The sequence below is a fragment of the Urocampus carinirostris genome, chromosome 13 (assembly GCF_059441175.1).
Source record: "Urocampus carinirostris isolate Australia breed hairy pipefish chromosome 13, RoL_Ucar_1.0, whole genome shotgun sequence".
Lineage (NCBI taxonomy): Eukaryota > Metazoa > Chordata > Actinopteri > Syngnathiformes > Syngnathidae > Urocampus > Urocampus carinirostris.
The window spans coordinates 22,892,519-22,909,886 of NC_142361.1; the positions used below are offsets into that span (position 1 = coordinate 22,892,519).

At 39.0% G+C, this 17,368-nt stretch overlaps 1 protein-coding gene across 1 annotated transcript in view; it reads left to right on the forward strand.

The window, feature by feature from the left end:
* Window positions 1–6,793, forward strand: part of mcu (mitochondrial calcium uniporter) — a 96,278-nt gene extending 89,485 nt beyond the window's left edge. Inside the window, exons 7-9 of the mRNA XM_088351532.1 lie at window positions 738–941; window positions 1,605–1,721; window positions 3,213–6,793. Coding sequence (XP_088207658.1) covers window positions 738–941; window positions 1,605–1,721; window positions 3,213–3,293 — 402 coding nt within the window. The 3' untranslated portion in view covers window positions 3,294–6,793. The remainder of the gene's footprint in view (window positions 1–737; window positions 942–1,604; window positions 1,722–3,212) is intronic.
* Window positions 6,794–17,368: the final 10,575 nt, after the last annotated feature.

Below are 17,368 nucleotides of genomic sequence, written 5' to 3' on the forward strand. Positions count from 1 at the left end.
TATGAATAAGTATACGGGGAGGGCGGCAGTAGCTCAGGAGGTAGAGCGATCGTTTTAGGATTAAGGGATCCCAGTTCGAATCCCGGCTTGTCCGTGTTACATGTCGAAGTGTCCTTGGGTAAGACATTGAACCCCCAATTACCCCCAAAAAGCAGGTTAGCGCCTTACATGGCTGCACAGATCACGGCCGCTATTGGGAAATGTGAAGCACAATGTAAAGCGCTTTGGGAAGTCATTGACTTGAAAAGCGCTATATAAATGCAGATCATTTTATTTCATAATCTACTTTAGCCATTCTGTTCATTTTGATGCTAATCAGGTTTCAATACAATATAGGCAGTGATTTATGGTATCAGTACTTGTTCATTCTTTGTGCTGAATTGTAAGCTGTTCATTTTGATGGCAAGCAGGCTTTTATGGTAATTATGTTCCAAATAGAGCCATGGAAATGTATAATATCAATTGTCGATAACTAATCATGTGCATCAGTGGTCACCATTTTGGTGCCGACCATCACCAGGTAACCCCTAAGAAAACCTGAGTAGCTCGTGGACCAGTTTTGAAAATAGCTCATAAGCCCTGGGTCAATGTGATTTTCTGGAGAATTTGTTTTTTAACTAATATGATGTATTAGTGGTTGAGCTTATTTCAACCCCACCTTTAATAACATAGTAACAACATAAAAGTAGCTTTCAGCCTCTAAAAGAGTGACCGTTGATGTTCATTTTTCCTTGTAGGTGAAGGAGGAGCTGAGCAGGAAGGCGGAGCGCCGTACGACTTGGGTGCTATGGGGTGGCATGGCCTACATGGCAACCCAGTTCGGCATCTTGGCCAGACTCACCTGGTGGGAATATTCTTGGGACATCATGGAGCCCGTCACCTATTTCATCACCTACGGCACGGCAATGGCCATGTACGCATATTTCGTGCTCACGCGCCAGGTAAGAAAATGGCCGCCAACTGCAGGCTGACTTCCTCGATTTTGAAATCTGTGTTTCCTGTACTTAAGAAGTTCCCTCCGGGCCGCCAGGGTTTAATTGGTCCCGCCAGAGTCTCATAAACTTGTAAAATTTAAAAGAATTTCTGAGGTCATGGGATCAAACCTTCCTGTGTGGAGTTTGCATGCTCTCCCCCTGCTTGCTTGGGTTTTCTCCGGGCATTCCGGTTTCCTCCCACGTTCCAAAAACATGCATGTCAGGTCAATTGGCCGGTCCAAATTGTCCCTAGTTGTGAATGACCGAGTTGTCGGTCTCTGTGTACCCTGCGACTGGCTGGCGACCAGTTCAGGGTGTCCCTTATATATACCGGAGCCATATCGCCCAAGTGGGAGGTGGCTAGAGTCAAGAACACATGAACATTTCTGAATATTTCTGGGATATTGATACAGAGGAGGGGATTCCCAGCCCCCTCGCTCAAACCAACTGATGTGTTGGGAGTCATTAGGTGACCATATATATATATATATAGGTATATAAAAGAAGGTATTGTCACTTAAAAGAGTATATGGGGAGAAACTTTTGATTCAATGGCCCTGAATTTTAAATTATCTTTGAAGTCGATAACAGTCATGGGAAGTAAATAACTGGAATCTTTGTCATCCTCAGGAATACGTGTACCCGGACGCCAGAGACCGACAGTATCTGCTCTTCCTCCACAAGGGGGTGAAAAGGACACGCTTTGACGTTGAGAAATATAACAAGCTCAAAGAAGATATCTCCGAGGTACCAATGCTTATTGAAAAAAAATTATCTGCTTGCAACACGGAGAATAAAAAGTCTCCAAGCACACACACACTGTGGAAGATCAAAATACCTAAGTTGAAAGCCTTATATAAAGCCTTATATGACCGTTTATAACCCTTTTTTACTACATTTCCCAAATGGAATCATTCTTATTCAAACTCAACTAAAGTCCACGATAATTTACTACATTGTAAATAAACTAATATCTGCGTAGTAGCCCCCCTATTTATAACATGCGCTCTTCCGGCCCCCGTTTGCAGCAATCGAAGGCTGGGGATAAAGGATCACAACCGCTTGGGTGCCTTCCAATTCAGACAGACAGAAAGAAAAGAAAAAAAAAGCCGCAACTCGTGACTCTACTGTAAATTTCCGACTACAGAGCGCACTTGATTAAAAGCCGCATGCATAAATTTAAGGAGAAAACTCAACTTTGTTTTCATTTTTCGTACAAGAAGCACCGGATTTGTAGCCGTAGGCTTGAACAGCCATAAAAATGTGCTTATTTACATCCAATTCTTAAATAAAAAAAAAAAGAAATCAGTGGGGAAATGTCTAGTACTGAAAAGTAACACATCATGCCACATTTAATTGTTGTTGGCGGACTCACTGAACTAGTGCAGCAGTCAAAATGAATTAAATAGGCTGGATAATGGATTGCAGCCATACAAGTGCAGTTCACTTTTGGGTGGACAGAATAGAAAAAAAGGGCCACCAGGCCCGAATAAGTGCAGTCTGCTGGCCACCGCTCACAGAAATATGCGACCGGGTATAATGGATCGCGACCACACCAGTGCAGTTCACTTTTCAGTGGACAAAATGGCAAAAGAAGAGTCGCCAGGCCTGACAAAAATACACTCCGATGGCCCCCACTCACAGCAATATGCGATCAGGGATAATAAATCGCGGATGCACTGCTCCAGTTCGCTTTTTGTTGGACAGGCGGCAAAGAAGCCGCCAGGCCCGACAATAATGCACTTTGCCAGCTCCCGCTTGCAGCAATATCCAATCTGGGATAATACCTGTAGATACCGAAATATTTTTCAATCCGCAATGTACTGAGCCGTGAAGTTCGAAGCACGAAGTAGTTTCTGAGATACTCTTACTAACTCACACTACTGAAACACTGACCAGCCTTCAAATAAAATCATACGAAATCAATAATAATTTTTTATCAAATTCTTTTGACTATTACTGATATCATAAAACTGTAATACTAACACACAACTGAAAAGCATTCCAACACATCACCAACATGTTATTGGCTGAAGTACTTCCCGCAGTGCCTTTTCTTTATTCAGTTTAGTTTGGGTGCTTTGTAAAGACTTTGTGGTACGATACTGTATTTTGTGGACTGTATTAATTCACTATGGATCCCAAGGCTTGAGGGGATGCTAAAGAGAAGTAAAAACATGATAACCATGGAAATGAAGCCTACTTTTCTGTTGTAAAACGTTTTTTGCCGCTGTTTAGGTGGAGTTGGATCTGAAACGTCTCCGGGACCCGCTACAGCTTCAGCTGCCGGTTCAACAACTCAACGCTGCCAAGGATTGATGAGGAGATTAACGCTACCTCCTCCTCTCCCTCTACCCTCTCGCTCTTGCATCCCCCAAATCCCCCCCCTCCAGTTGGGTATTTGCCCTTTTTGGTCCCTGACGACAACCAACTGTTTGCAACGGAAAATCACCAGAGGGAACCAAGAAGAACTGAAAAAATATATAATAAAACTCACCGCGACGATGGAGTGAATCTTGCAACTCGGCTAATTTGTTTAGCCGTCCGACAAACTGCCTGTGGTCGAACCCGAGAGCCGGACGGGAATTCCCGCAACTTGACCTCCCGGCGTTTGTGTGGATGTGTGTGTCCGCCATTCTGTGAGTAGAAAAACACAAATAAGAGCTAACCGAGGGCCACGTTGTGGGAAGTGTCACAAGTTTACAAACACCGCTCGGTGAGGCGCGGAACTCAGCTGCCTCGTCCTACTCTGACCACGCCTCCTCCAGGAAAAAAAAGGAACAAGAAAATCTTCCTGCGCAAGTATAAAAGTACTACCGACAACAACATCACTGTGTGTTCTTTTATTCCCTCGAGAAAAAAAAATATTTTGGCACTTTTTATTTTGAAAGCCATAATATATTTGTTATGAGATGAATATGAAAGAAATCTATATGTATACAATCAAATAAAATGAATGACCAGATGCTAGTTGTTTCCCCGGTGGGGGGAGGGGCTCGTATTAAGATTTTTGTTGTTATTTTGTCATAAAACAACCAGAACATTTCCGTAACATTCGATGATGGGGAGTAAACATTTGACTTGTACTTGTAGGCTAAATGCTAAAAACGTTTTGCATAATGTCACAGGGTATAGAAGAGCTTTTCTTTTTCTTTCGTTTTTTTCTAGCATTTGGCCTATAGTATACGGTATGTCAGAAAATAAGCACATAAGTCATTAAAAAAAAATGTGTGTATATATATATATATATATATATATATATATATATACACACACACATACATGCTAGCTGTGCTTTTTCAGTTTCAGCATTTCCCATAATGCCACTGGATATACGCAGAAGTCAATACCTTGTTGCATTATGGGAAATCTATTTTTCACAAAAAGCTTTTCCATACATACTTTCATTGGTTTATATCGTTTTGGTGATTCAAAAAAAGACAAACACACAAATTTTTCCCCTCGGAAAAAAAAAATCTCCAATATCTTTATCTAAAAAATATATATTTTTGGCGCATTTTTGCAAAGATTAAATTCTTAAAGTATCGGCCTTTATTGTCATAACTTCATCACAAACATATACTTGCATATGACAACTTTTTCTTAATAAACCATATGAAATTACAAAAAAAGATCTAAACTATCTCCATCAACATATTTAGATTTTCAAAAATATGTTTCAGCATTTTTGCAATCTACTACATCGTAGTTGTGGCCTGTTTGTGTCATTGCGTCCTACCAAATACATCCTGGGAGCTGTTATTAGCTCATTAATTTGTCATTGTCTATTGTTTATCAGGAAAAAAGTTTAATCTTCTGCGTACTTCCATTTTTTTTTACATATTTTTGCTTTTATTAGAACATCTTTTTCTTAAATAACTATTCAAAACGGAAATTCAAAACGTCTTTTTCACATGGCAGTGACAGTACGTCTAAACGGATTTTTGAATAGATTCAAATATTCATATAAATATATCCACATGTATTTCTGAATACGAAGTACCTATTCACAAGTTAAATCCCCACATTACGGTTTTACTTTGATTCATATCGACACATCTGTGTGCTTTTCTTTCAACAAAACATGCATTTAAATAAATCTTGGGCAATAAAATCTCTATTATAAGCGAGCTTTCCTCCCCACTGTGGTTGTTCCCTCTTCCTGCTTCCTTCCAAGACAAGGCAGGGTAGACTGCATGCTGTGGTAAGCCCTCACTAGAACTTTCTCAATGTTTAGGAGCGACATAGTCATTTTTACTCCAATGGAAACCTTTCTTTGTTGAGGTTAGATCAGGCCTAAAAATATATAGCCTGAACCCGACAGGGGCCTAGTTCGAGCCCAACAAACGAACTTAATTTGAGGGACCGAGCCCTAAGCCAACCTGGATTTTCACGCTTTATTTGTGAGGACTCAGGTGGAGGAGGGCTTCTCTCTTGCTGACTTTTTAAAAATGTATTCTTATCCATCTGTCATTGTTCTTTGTTTCTTTTTCTTTGTGGAGGATCCACGTGATTCCGTCCCCCTTCCTGGGCTGCGGAATCCATCGCACAGAATCCATCGCATGGATCTCCCATAATTAAAAAGAAACCAGGAACAATGAGGGGTGGATATTCTACGTCGAGAGAGAAGCCCGTCCAGAACCGGAACGTAATGATTGACATTTTAGGCCCGACCCAGATTTTAGGCTACCTCTACTTATTTGTCTCATCGTGTATAACGCACTCTGGTCATCCTCTGGTTGCTTCATTAGTGCTTTAAAAAAGTTTTAGGGAAAAAACACAAAGAGTGAATTATGAGGGTAACATGTTTGAGAGAAATGTAATTTTCAAAACAAACTATCGTCGAGATTATTCAAAACTTTTTACTAAGGTGTGGAAAGATTGCCAGCCTCAGAAAACTCAATATATGTGGAAATTTGGACGGAACTGTAAAATTGCTTTCAGATTCTAGTGTGATGACAACTTTTTTTCTTTTGTAGCAGCTAGATGTAAATTCATTCTCACCCCTTTACCAGACAAAATGGCTTCCTTCTGAAATAGATTACAACTATTTTTTTTCTCTTACTCTACAATAATAGCGATGTATGAATTGTGAGTTTTAAACCACATATCTGTTGCTAGCTACGTCTATTTTCCCATTGCAATAGTTATTTCCTTCTTGGGTGTGGTCTTTGACTTCATTTTTTATGTGTTTTTGTTGGCTTAATATCACCGTCCATATTCTCTCTTATGCCCTGATGCGTTGCAAAATCTGATTTACATCAAATACAGAAATCTTTATATAAAAAGGGTGCTGCATGAATGTATGTTTACATAGGAAATTATATTAAAACACCCCCAAAAAAGATGATTTAGGAATGATGTTAGCTGAGATTGCTAGCAGTGATTGCTAACACCTCAAACACATCCATATATTTTTTTGTGCATTTATTGTCCCAGAGAGCCCAAAATCCTCGCCGCACTACAAAAGAGGGTTTTTTTGAACCGCTGACCGATTGTCCTGCTCGGGATTTTAAGCAAATTGTCCGCTAGCTCGACCTTTTTTTGTAAATGTCTTCATTTTCGAATGCGTGTTTTTGAACTTCTGCCGTGCACTTAAATACGTTGAAAGGAGTGACGCATATACGAATGAAACAACCTTATACTCCAGTCTGACCTCCAATTTTTTTATTTTGTATTTTTTTGGGGATGTTTTTGTTTTGTTCACATGATGCTGTAATATTGGCAAAAAAAAGTGTAAAATCCTGTATCATTTATGAGATATGTATAAAAGAGAAATGTAATTCAATTATCAATAAAATCCTTATCCAGGTTTCGGAGCTTTGTGGTCTTCTGGCTTTTCTGTTAACGAATTAATCATGAATCATTTTTGATCTAGCTGCCGATGTTTATTTTTTTATTTTTTGTGAAAGACAAAAATGTCAGTCAAGGTAATTGAAGCTGCCTGAGGCAAGAAGGAAATCGATGCCTTATTTCTAGAAGTGATTGCAAAAAGAAAAGCACGGCGTTTTGCACCTCATTAGTCTTAAACAGCCACTTGAATTAACGTTGTCAGTGATTTAATTACATATAAGAAACTTAACAAAATAGTGCTTGTACAGCGTCTTTTACTATATTCCCTTGTTTATCGCAGTTAATGGGGACCAGAAGGCTCAGCAAAGTAGCCCCTCCCATTTTTAACATGCGCTCATATTAATAGTCTCTCAGGGATAATGGATCACGGCCGCACGGGTGTTCATTTTACGCTTGAAGAACAAACCGCACACAGATTTGCTCTCAACTACCATCCCGGATCTCGGCCAAAAAAGTGCAGTAGTTTTTATGCAGTTTACAATGGCACATATCAGCAGCCTGAACCAGAAAATAAATGCTCTGCCGGCCTCTGGCCCTTGCCCCTAGGTATCGTCGACCAGGGATAATGAATTGTGGTACAACTGTACTTCATTTTAGGCAGGCCACACGGCAATCCTCCAAACCCAAGTGCCTCTTGCAGCAATATGGGATGCGGGATAATGGATCTTGGCCACAAGAGTGCAGTTCATTTTAGGCAGCAATAACAGCACCCAAAAAAAAATAAAGCTGCCAGGCCGGACACTAAGATGTTCTGTCGGCCCCCGCTCGCAGAAATAGTCAACCAGGGATAACGGATCACGACCGCACATTTGCTGTTCATTCTAGGCATAAAGAACGGGAGAAAAAAGCCACGACTTGTGATACAATTTTTTTTCAGCCTCCACCCTCAGTAGACTAGAGATAACGGATCCTGGCCAAAACAGTACATTTTTTATACAGTTCTTAATGGCTTGCCACAGCAGCTTGAATCAGAAAAAGGAATGCTCTGCCGGCCACTGCCCCTAGCAACAAACAACTAGGTTGAATGGATTGTGGGCACAAGAGTTTTTATATTTTAGGTGGGCCACACAGCCCTCCTCCTGACGAAAGTGCCTCCTGCCAGTTTCCCCTTGCCGCAGTATTGCGTTGGGGGTAATGGATCCCGGCCACACTAGTGCAGTTCATTTTAGGCAGAAATAACAGCAAACAATAGAGCAGCGAGGCTAGACAAAAATATGCTGTGCTGGCCCCTGCTCGCAGCAAGAGTTAACTCTGAATAATGGATCATGGCCAAACTCATGCTGTTAATTTAGGGTGGAAAGAACCCAGAAAAAAGAGCTGCCACACATGACCCAAATTTGCTCTCTTGTGACCCTGCTCTCAGAAATAATACACTGAGGATAATAAAATGCGGCCAACACAGTGCAGTAAATTTAAGGAAGTCCACAAGTGCACGCTTATGAGGCACGTATCAAAAAGAAAAAGCGCCCTAATGGCCCCAGCTCTCAGAAATAATTAAACGTGGTCACAACAATTTTTAATTTTTTTTTAATTTTGGGGAGGCCAGAATGGCACCCCATACTGACAAAACATCCTTCTGCGAGTCCCTGCTCGCAGCACTATGTGATTGGGGTTTATGGATAGCGGCCACATGAGTGCAGTTCCATTTTTGGTGGACAAAACGGTAAACAAAAACTGCAAGCTGCATTTTTGCGTTCTGCCAAACCCTGCTTACAGCAATAGGCGTTCAGAGATAATGGATCCCTAAATATTTTTTAACCTGCAATGCACTAAGTCAGCAAAGTACAAATCACTAGTGATATAGAATAGTATTCCACTCTATTTGAAAAGTATCTACTTAGCTAGTGAGCTTAGCTCTTGGAAGTGGCTAACCTGTTGGAATTGATTTTCTTGAGACATGTAATAGCTAGTCTCACAAATACTCCTAAAACTTTGACAAGCACACCAGTAAAATGTTCTTGCGTATTACTGAAAAGTGATGTTAAAATAAATCTTACTGATCAAATTCTGTCATGCATTACTGATACACACTACTGAAATTCCTTCCAACACATAACTGATATTATATTGGCCCTAACTACTTCCCACAATGTCTTTCTCTTTCTTGGTTCAGTTCAGAATCTTGTGTGCTTCGTAGGGACTTTGCAAGTTAATGCCATACAACACTTGTATTTTTGTACTGTATTTATTCCATACTATAGGTCTCAAGACTTGCAGTGAAGCTAAAGGGAGAAGTAAAAATATGATAATTATGGAAACTGAGCTTGGGAGTATCAAGAAATGGCTACCCTTGATAAATTTTATTTTGTTATTTAAAAGTTTTTATCTGGGGAAGCATGGGTTCAGAAACATAAACGTACGTTTCTATTCCCCATTATCCAGCAATTGCACGTTGCTACCCTGCCTCGGAATAGAATAATATCTACTGTATTGTTATGAGATATTCTTACGTTCTATGTTTTTCTCCAGTTTTGGCTAACTCCAACTGTTGGAGGCAGATGGTGAACCCCCCATGGAGTTCCGTTTCTGTTGTTAGGAAGCAGTCCGTTTCGCCTTGAGATATCTTTTGTTATCATTTGCCGTGGGATACAAATAGAATGAAAGTAGCACACCTATACATATTTAGAGTGAGAATGTAGAAATTTCAGGCTCATTTTGCATAGCATTTCATTTACAGATGTAGTTTCCTTTCAATTTTTGTTCTGTATGTTTTTCAACAATAAAATAATGTGGTGAGTATTCGTCTATATTTGTACTTGAAAAAGTACTTTACGAAATGGTTGGCCCGCTTTCCAAACTGAAATCCGAACGCATTACTCTCGCATAAAGTCATCATCTTAATCACTGGGACATAATAATATAAAGTGTCCTTGGGTTTTTGGAAAAGCATAAATCCAGGATATTATCATTTGGCCATCATCGTTTTACGATCTATTATCTGTGGCCTCAGACTTGTGCAGACCTGTATTCTGCCTACAGCAATTTGAACTAACAATGTAGGAAAATCGATTGTCAGGTGAACCGAACTTCAAGGGATCTTAACGGGGATGGCAGGAGAAGCCATTTTGTTCTTTTATCTTTTGATGTCTTATTTGATCTTTGAGCTGTCATCTTCATTTTTTCTTTTACCTTTTATATTCTTCTGTCTTTCTCTGTCTTCTACTACACTCCTTAATTTTATACTTGTCCTTCCTATTTTTTTTTAATCTTCTGTCTTCTACTGTTACCTTGTTTTTCTTATTCTACTGATTTATTTAGTTTTCGTCTTCTAGTTCTTACTCTTCTACCCTCTTCTGACCTATATTTTCTTCTGTCTTCTATTTTCTACTTCTTATTAGAACATCTTCTGTACTATGGTCCTATTGTTCTTATTCTTCTTACTCTTACTTTCTTCTGACATTTTCTATCTTCCTTTGCTGTCTTCTTATTTTTCTGTCTTGTCTTCTACCATTTTATTCTGCTTTTCTCTTGTTATTAGTCTTTAATCTTCTGTCTTCTTCTACTGTTTACTTATTCTTCTTCTATCATATGTCTACATCTACTGTCTTGTACCTCTAATTCTTCTATCTTGTTATTCTTTTGTCTTGTCTTCATCTACTCTGTCTTCTATCTCCAAGCCAGGCCTTGGAGATGTGATGCTACAGGAAACTTCTAGGCATCACCCACTTAGCCCATGTGAAGAACAAAACGGTGCCATCAGAGGGCACATTGTACCCTACCAAGAACTATTATCACCTCTGCGCAGACGGAAACTTCAGTGGTATGGTCATGTCTCAAGATCATCAGAACTGACCAAGATTATTCTCCAGCGCACTGTCCAAGGGGGCAGAAGAACTGAGCCAACAACATTAAAAACTTTGCCATGACCCAAGAACAGGCCAGGGACCGTCAACAGTGGAGAAAGCTGTCCAGAGATGCGCCCTCGTTGGTGCCCCAAACATCAATGCGGTTAAGGGATCTGTGAACCGTGAACTCTTACTGCATTACATACTCTTATGTCTTTTGACTTCCTCTGAATTTTTTTACCGTTTTTTTTTCTATCTTCCTCTGGATTTTTTTTTGACTGTCTTCTTTTTTTTCCTACTGCCTTTATCTTCTTACTGTATTCTTATATATTTTTATGTCTTCCAGTTATGGTTATTGTTCTTACATTTTTCCCTTTTTCTCTGTACTTCTATATAATACTGTATTCATATTCTTCTGTCTATCAACATGTTGTTCTTATTCTTCTTACATATTGTTGTTCTTTTTATTTTTCAGTCTTCTACTGTCGACATGTCATTCTTGTTCATCTATCGTCCTCTGTCTTATCATTCTCGTCATTCTTCTGTCTTGCTTTTCATATTTTTCTATTTTCTTCTGTCCTCTTGCTCTTCTTATTCTTCTACTGTCATATTTTGCCTTATTGTTTATCTTATTCTTCTGTCATCTATTGCTGTCTTCTTAATTTTCTATCTTTTGCAGTCCAGAGAGTTTCGCCCCAAACGCTCAGAGATGAAAGGAAGATCCAAAGATTCTTCACTTGTATGGCGATTAGGGGAAGCAAAATAATTTTAGAACAATCTTAAACATATTATTTTATGTCAATCATTCTTTTTTAAAAATTCATATTTTGGTACGATGGATGTTCTTTTTAACTGCTGCTAATTGATAGCAAGGGAATTAAAAAGCAAATAAGTTACCTCTATTTAATGTCTGGTGAATAAACCCGCCCTGACACTCAGTAAAGGATCTTCTTTAATTACACACTTTAACGAGTAATTGTCAGTAAAAGTTTAAGGAAAAAGAAAAAACAAATACAGCCTCTGGCAAGAGTGCTATCTAACATTCTAGCTTTATTTTGTGTCTCGAATGTGAGAAAACAACGACTTCGAATAAACAGATTGCCAACACCTTCTCCCACTCTTTGTTGCACAGTTCTTGGTTGTCAACATTCAAAATAAGCAGTTCCCATGGTATATATTCCCCAATGTGGTTAGTGATTATTTTTTTTTTAAAAAAAAGCACATAAAAGGTCTCATACCTTGTCTTTTGCTTGTGTCAGCCCGGTGATTGAAGTGATGCCCCAGCTTAGATAAGCTGAATCAATACTGAATAAAAAAAGCACCCATCATTTTTTTGGCTAACAATCTGTGCCCTTGGAGAAATAAAGACAATGCTTTTTTTTTTTTTTTTTTAAAGCTAAAACGTATAGCGTTCGACCAAATAACCTTAAAAGAAGCATTCATTCTGATATTTAGTCTATAATTTTTGAGGGGTGGGATGCTCATTAAATTAAATTATGAAGCATGGCGTCTTGCTACATGAAAAGCTGTCAAGGGACTCAAAAGATTGACAGTTATAGCGCAGTCCAACTCGTGTGTCGCATCAAATGTCAAACTCCGCTGACCTTGTGGACTGATATGGTGACAACAACATAAAATATTTTCAAACCCAGTTGACTTGCAGGCGAATTCTGTCATTTCTATTGTGCTAAATAGGCCATTTAAAGTGATTGAACATAAAAACGAAGACATCGGGATGGTAGTCTCCGTGTTCATTTTACCTCTGAAAAGTGATAGGTTCCGTGGACTCGCATGCTCAAATTTCTATGGGTCCCAACAGAGATCTATGGGTCCCCAAAATTTTGTGTTATTGAGGTTTAAATTGTAAATCAGCGACAAATATGTAATATAATGTAATATAAATCTATATTTTCATTCAGTTTTAATCATCACACTTAATTGGTTATACAAAGCAGTTATTACTTCAGATTTTTCAGTTCACAAAAATATTGTACATTATACAAAATAATATTGCCGAAATATTAGTCTATCTGTTCATGCAGTTTTAATCATCACAGTTAATTGGTAATACAAAGCAGTTATTACTTCAGATTTTTCAGTTCATTTATTCTTCGTGGTTTGCTGTCCCGCCACAGTTGTAATGCCTTCTCAAGGTTAAATTGTTTGGTAAGATTCACCTTCATAAGCTGGTGTTGTGTTGCGATATTGAGGCAGTTTCAATTTTTTGTGAGGATGCTGTTTTGGACGCTGAAACCCCTCACAACCTGCAGTATGTATGGCTGATGTCATTGCAAGCTGCGCCAACAGAATGAGATTTGGAAAATCATGTAGCCTTCATTATCATCCTTCTCATAGCGCAACCAGGAATATAATTTAGTCCATTTTGGCAGAAAAGTCCTTTTCTTGCTAGGAGTATTCTTTTGTTTATTTTCTTTCGTCGAATCGTTCGCTTCAACACATGTGTTTTCGTTGCCTCTGCGATCTTCTGAAGAAATTCTCTGCCGATTTATCGTGTCGGAATTATTGCCGTAGTTATCACTTTCTGCATTATGTTTCGACTTATTACTGACACTAAAGAAATGACCAATTTTGTGTTGATTTGCACCTAATACTAACTGTTTTTTCTGAGGCATACTTAACCTTCACTCGACGACAAGCACCACAACAATGACGTAATCTCAAAGCAACGAGATCTCGTTTGCCGAGATCGGCGTGCAGACGAAAACTCGAACCGCAAGACCGAAACAACAATGGCGGATCTGCCTGACTAAAAGTTTGGAATGCGGTAAATCTTTGTTAAAAAAAAGTAATCGGGTAATAATGACAATTTTGTGTCAAAAAAGTTGCGTCCCGGGACGCGCGTTGATTTGACACTATGCATCCCCAGCAAACATGATGCGTCTAGGACGCAGGGACCCGGACAAACAAGAACACTGTACTCTATAATTTGTGTGGATAAACTCTGTAAAAAATGGTAAGAAAAACTATTTATCGCAGTCAAAAAGTCAGGGCTCTTTGCAAGATATAGGAAAATTAGGGATGTTAGATACTATGGTTTTTACAAGGTGAAACATACACCAGTGCTGCTATTGCATAATATTCTGTCCCATCCCCTGATTTTGAACCAATAATACAAATCCCAACATAATATTTCATAGAAATAGCATCAAATAATAACATATCTCATTTTAATCATTTTGTTTCCAGTTGTAAACTTGCCACAAGAGAGAAGTGAATACTGGAGCACCTCACTAATATAGGTATTCATATTTTTAAATAAAGCTGGTATTGGTACCATTACAGATTCTAATCAGTATTGATATTTGACCATGCCCAAAAAAATCTTGAGAAACTAAAATTTAAAAATGCTCCCCTAACAAAGACAATACAATAGCCTGAAATGTGTTTCTACAGAAAATGATTATTAATACTTTTAAATTTTAGTTTCTAAAATAACCTTTGACCCTTTGCACACGCGTGACTGAACCACGTTATTACACCATGACGGACGGAAATTAAACCTTAGACAGCCACAACAAGAACAATATTATTCAACACCATTGGCAATGACTAGTCAAACAAATATTGTGCACCTGTCAAATGAGGTAGCTCACCTTGTCACAAACCACAAAGAGCGCTATTTAAAGACACTGAGTATAGCATTAGTATGGCTAGCTGCCGACCTATAGTCTTTCTCTTGGCATATTAACACATCTAAACAAACCGTCGCGTATGCCTGACTTCAGTCCACAACATCTGTACCACCTCAGTTTTCGAACGCCTCTTAGTTCGAACAAATCGGAGTCCGACCAAAAATTTCGAGAAATTCTTGCGTTGCTGTTCGCCAAAAAAATCGGAGTTCGAACGCCGGTAATGCGTGAGTGCGTACGCTAGGGTGCGATGCTGAGCGGCGTACGGGTATTTTAGCCCCTTATTATGCCTCCGATTAAAGTCAGTGCAAGCAGCAAAGTTGCTACAGGTGAAAAAAGAAAAGTAATGCGTACAACTATTCCATTTAAGAAAGAAATAATAGCCAAATATGAAGGAGGTGTGCGAGCGCCTTCTGCTGATCACCATAAAGGAAAGAAATCCTATTCATTACGATAACGCGAACGTACGATTAGCCTGGGTTAACTTTAAGTTTACGTTAAACATTCAGGGTGTTGGAACGGAGCCCAACATTGAGGGTGTTGGAACGGAGCCCCCTTTCCAATGAACCGCTCACCACTTGTTGTGGAGACCCGGGTGCTAAATGACTTTTACACGTTCATGTTAGCGTAATCTTTCATACGGAAGATTACGATAACGCGAACGTACGATTAGCCTGAGTTAGCTTTATGTTTACGTTAAACATTCAGGGTGTTGGAAGGGATTAAAACAATTTACATTATTTTTAATGGGGAAAAATGATTTCGGTGATCGAACAAATCGGTTTTCGAACAGTGTTCTGGAACGGATTATGGTCGAGAACCGAGGTTCCACTGTACATTGTAAATGGAGCATCCCAATACACTGGTGCTGATCCAAAAACGTATAAAAGTCTGGATGCTTACCAGTTCTTCCTGGATGCTTGGGTTACCGGTATGCGTTGCTCACTAACGCGGGGAGGCAACTCATTATTGCAATTGTAAGACACTAATTTTAGCTGTGTATGCTAATATGTTTTATCCAAGATGCCATCAAATCTCAAATCGATTGTAAACTGAAAGCTGCTCAAATTGTTTATCATTTTTATTTTAGCTACAGTAGCAGTGTATTCGATGCGACAAGTTATGGCTAATATCAACTTCCCTGCAAAATCTCACCCTCAATTATGCGAACTGTTTTTGTTTTAATCACGCCAATCAATAATCTTAATAGACACATACAGACTACGATCATGAAACTTGTCCTGTCAGAAACACAGCACTGAGACGCATAGGAAGAACCGTGTCCGCGTTAATGTTAAAAGAGGGGTAGATTTTGCGGGAGAGACAAAGTTAGCAATAAAACCCGTACATACCAGACAAAAAATTGCTTGGAAATGCATCCAAAAATGCCTTGTAAAAAAGGTTTGCTGCAAATCCTGGAATATTTTGAGGGCTGTGAGTCCCTCCGTGTGATCTGCAGATAAACATCGCTATTTTCTGTCTTCATCAAAAGGGATCAAATTCCAAATCTGGCTCATAGCCTTGTCCACCTCACAGCAATAAATCATCATCGTGAAAAGTGGTGGTTATATTCTTCTGTCCTGGTTATTAGTATTTGCTTCAACTCAAATGTTCATTCAAGTGCTGTCTGCTAGGGTGCTTCTTGCCATCCGTCATGGCTTATTCTGCCTTGGATCGCAACATGACGTCACGTGCAAAGGGTTAATACAAACCGAATAGTTTATGGAAGTTAAAATTGGATTGCTGAACTTGCATTGAAAAACAGGATCCAGATTGTCCACTTTTAAAGGATTACTTTCCAACTGAAAGGTAATAAATTAAAAGAAAATGTTTAAAAATTCTTAAAAGTTCTTTTGACAAACGTTTGAATACTAAATGTTTTAAGGTCACTTATTTTTTTTTAATAGAATAGAAGAATAGAATAGAATAGAATATACCTTTATTGTCATTGTTACAAAATGGGTTAACATATTGTGACAACGAAATTGGGCATGACACTCCATGCCCAAAATCAGCACCTATCACTTCCGCATTTACAATACCACATGTAAGGATGGAAAATTCCGGTGTTCTGCCGAAACGTCCTACCTTGCCAAGACGTCCAACCGTAAGCCAATTCGAAGCTAATTTTGTTTTCTGATCAAGTAAAACTAGCAATGTAGAAACTGAAGGATTTTATACATAAAACTATAAAGGATTTTATACAATTAAATACAAGTTACCTTTTTTGAGTGCAATAAAGATTTTCACCGAGTAGGCTTAAGTTCAATGAGCAATGAAAGTTCAGGGCACCCTGGTAGAAAATATTGTTTACCGGAATGGCAGGAACGGGACGTGAGGCTAATAAAATAGTCAGCACAGCCGATGATGCAGAAAGGCCCAGAAGACTGAAGACGGTAGGCATTGTTTGAGAAATGCTCTCCGCTGTTTTGAGTTTTCCAGACATCGCGGCGAGGTGGTGGAGCTTACGTTGGGCTTCATTGGCACACCCATGGGAGGAGCCGACACACCATCTTGCGGAAAGATGTGGGCCGAGGGGAAAAGGCTGCAGGACTTGAAGAGAGGGTTTCACAGAGATTCGAGTGACGCTAATTCTACCATATTCGATGGAGTTCACTTAGTTAAATTGCTAATGAAATTAAATCTTCTCCCGTGTGAAAATGTCTGCTCTTCTTGTTTATCTTTTCCATCGAGAAACAAGCGCGCATTGTTTGGTGAATGTAGGTTGTGTTTGGTAAATGGAGTCAGATAACTACCAGTAATTTGAACAATTTGGTAAACGATACATTTCAATATTTAATTCCCAACAAAACCCAAAATTTATGCAAAATTACCTTTTACTCATGACATAACGAGGCATGGCGTGCCTCTATCAGTACATGATTACTGTCGTCAACAAACACCATGCTAAAAAGCTATGACAGGAAAAAAACTCAAGCTTAAAAACAGTATTTTGAAGCAGTGAAAGATTCAAATAAGACTAAAATCAAAACGAAAATTGTAAGTACACTTAGTGGGAAATCGCAATCAGCCCTGTGCGCATGCGCACTAGGCATATGTAAGACCACAAGGACCGTCGTATTACGATAACGTAAAAGTCGACTCT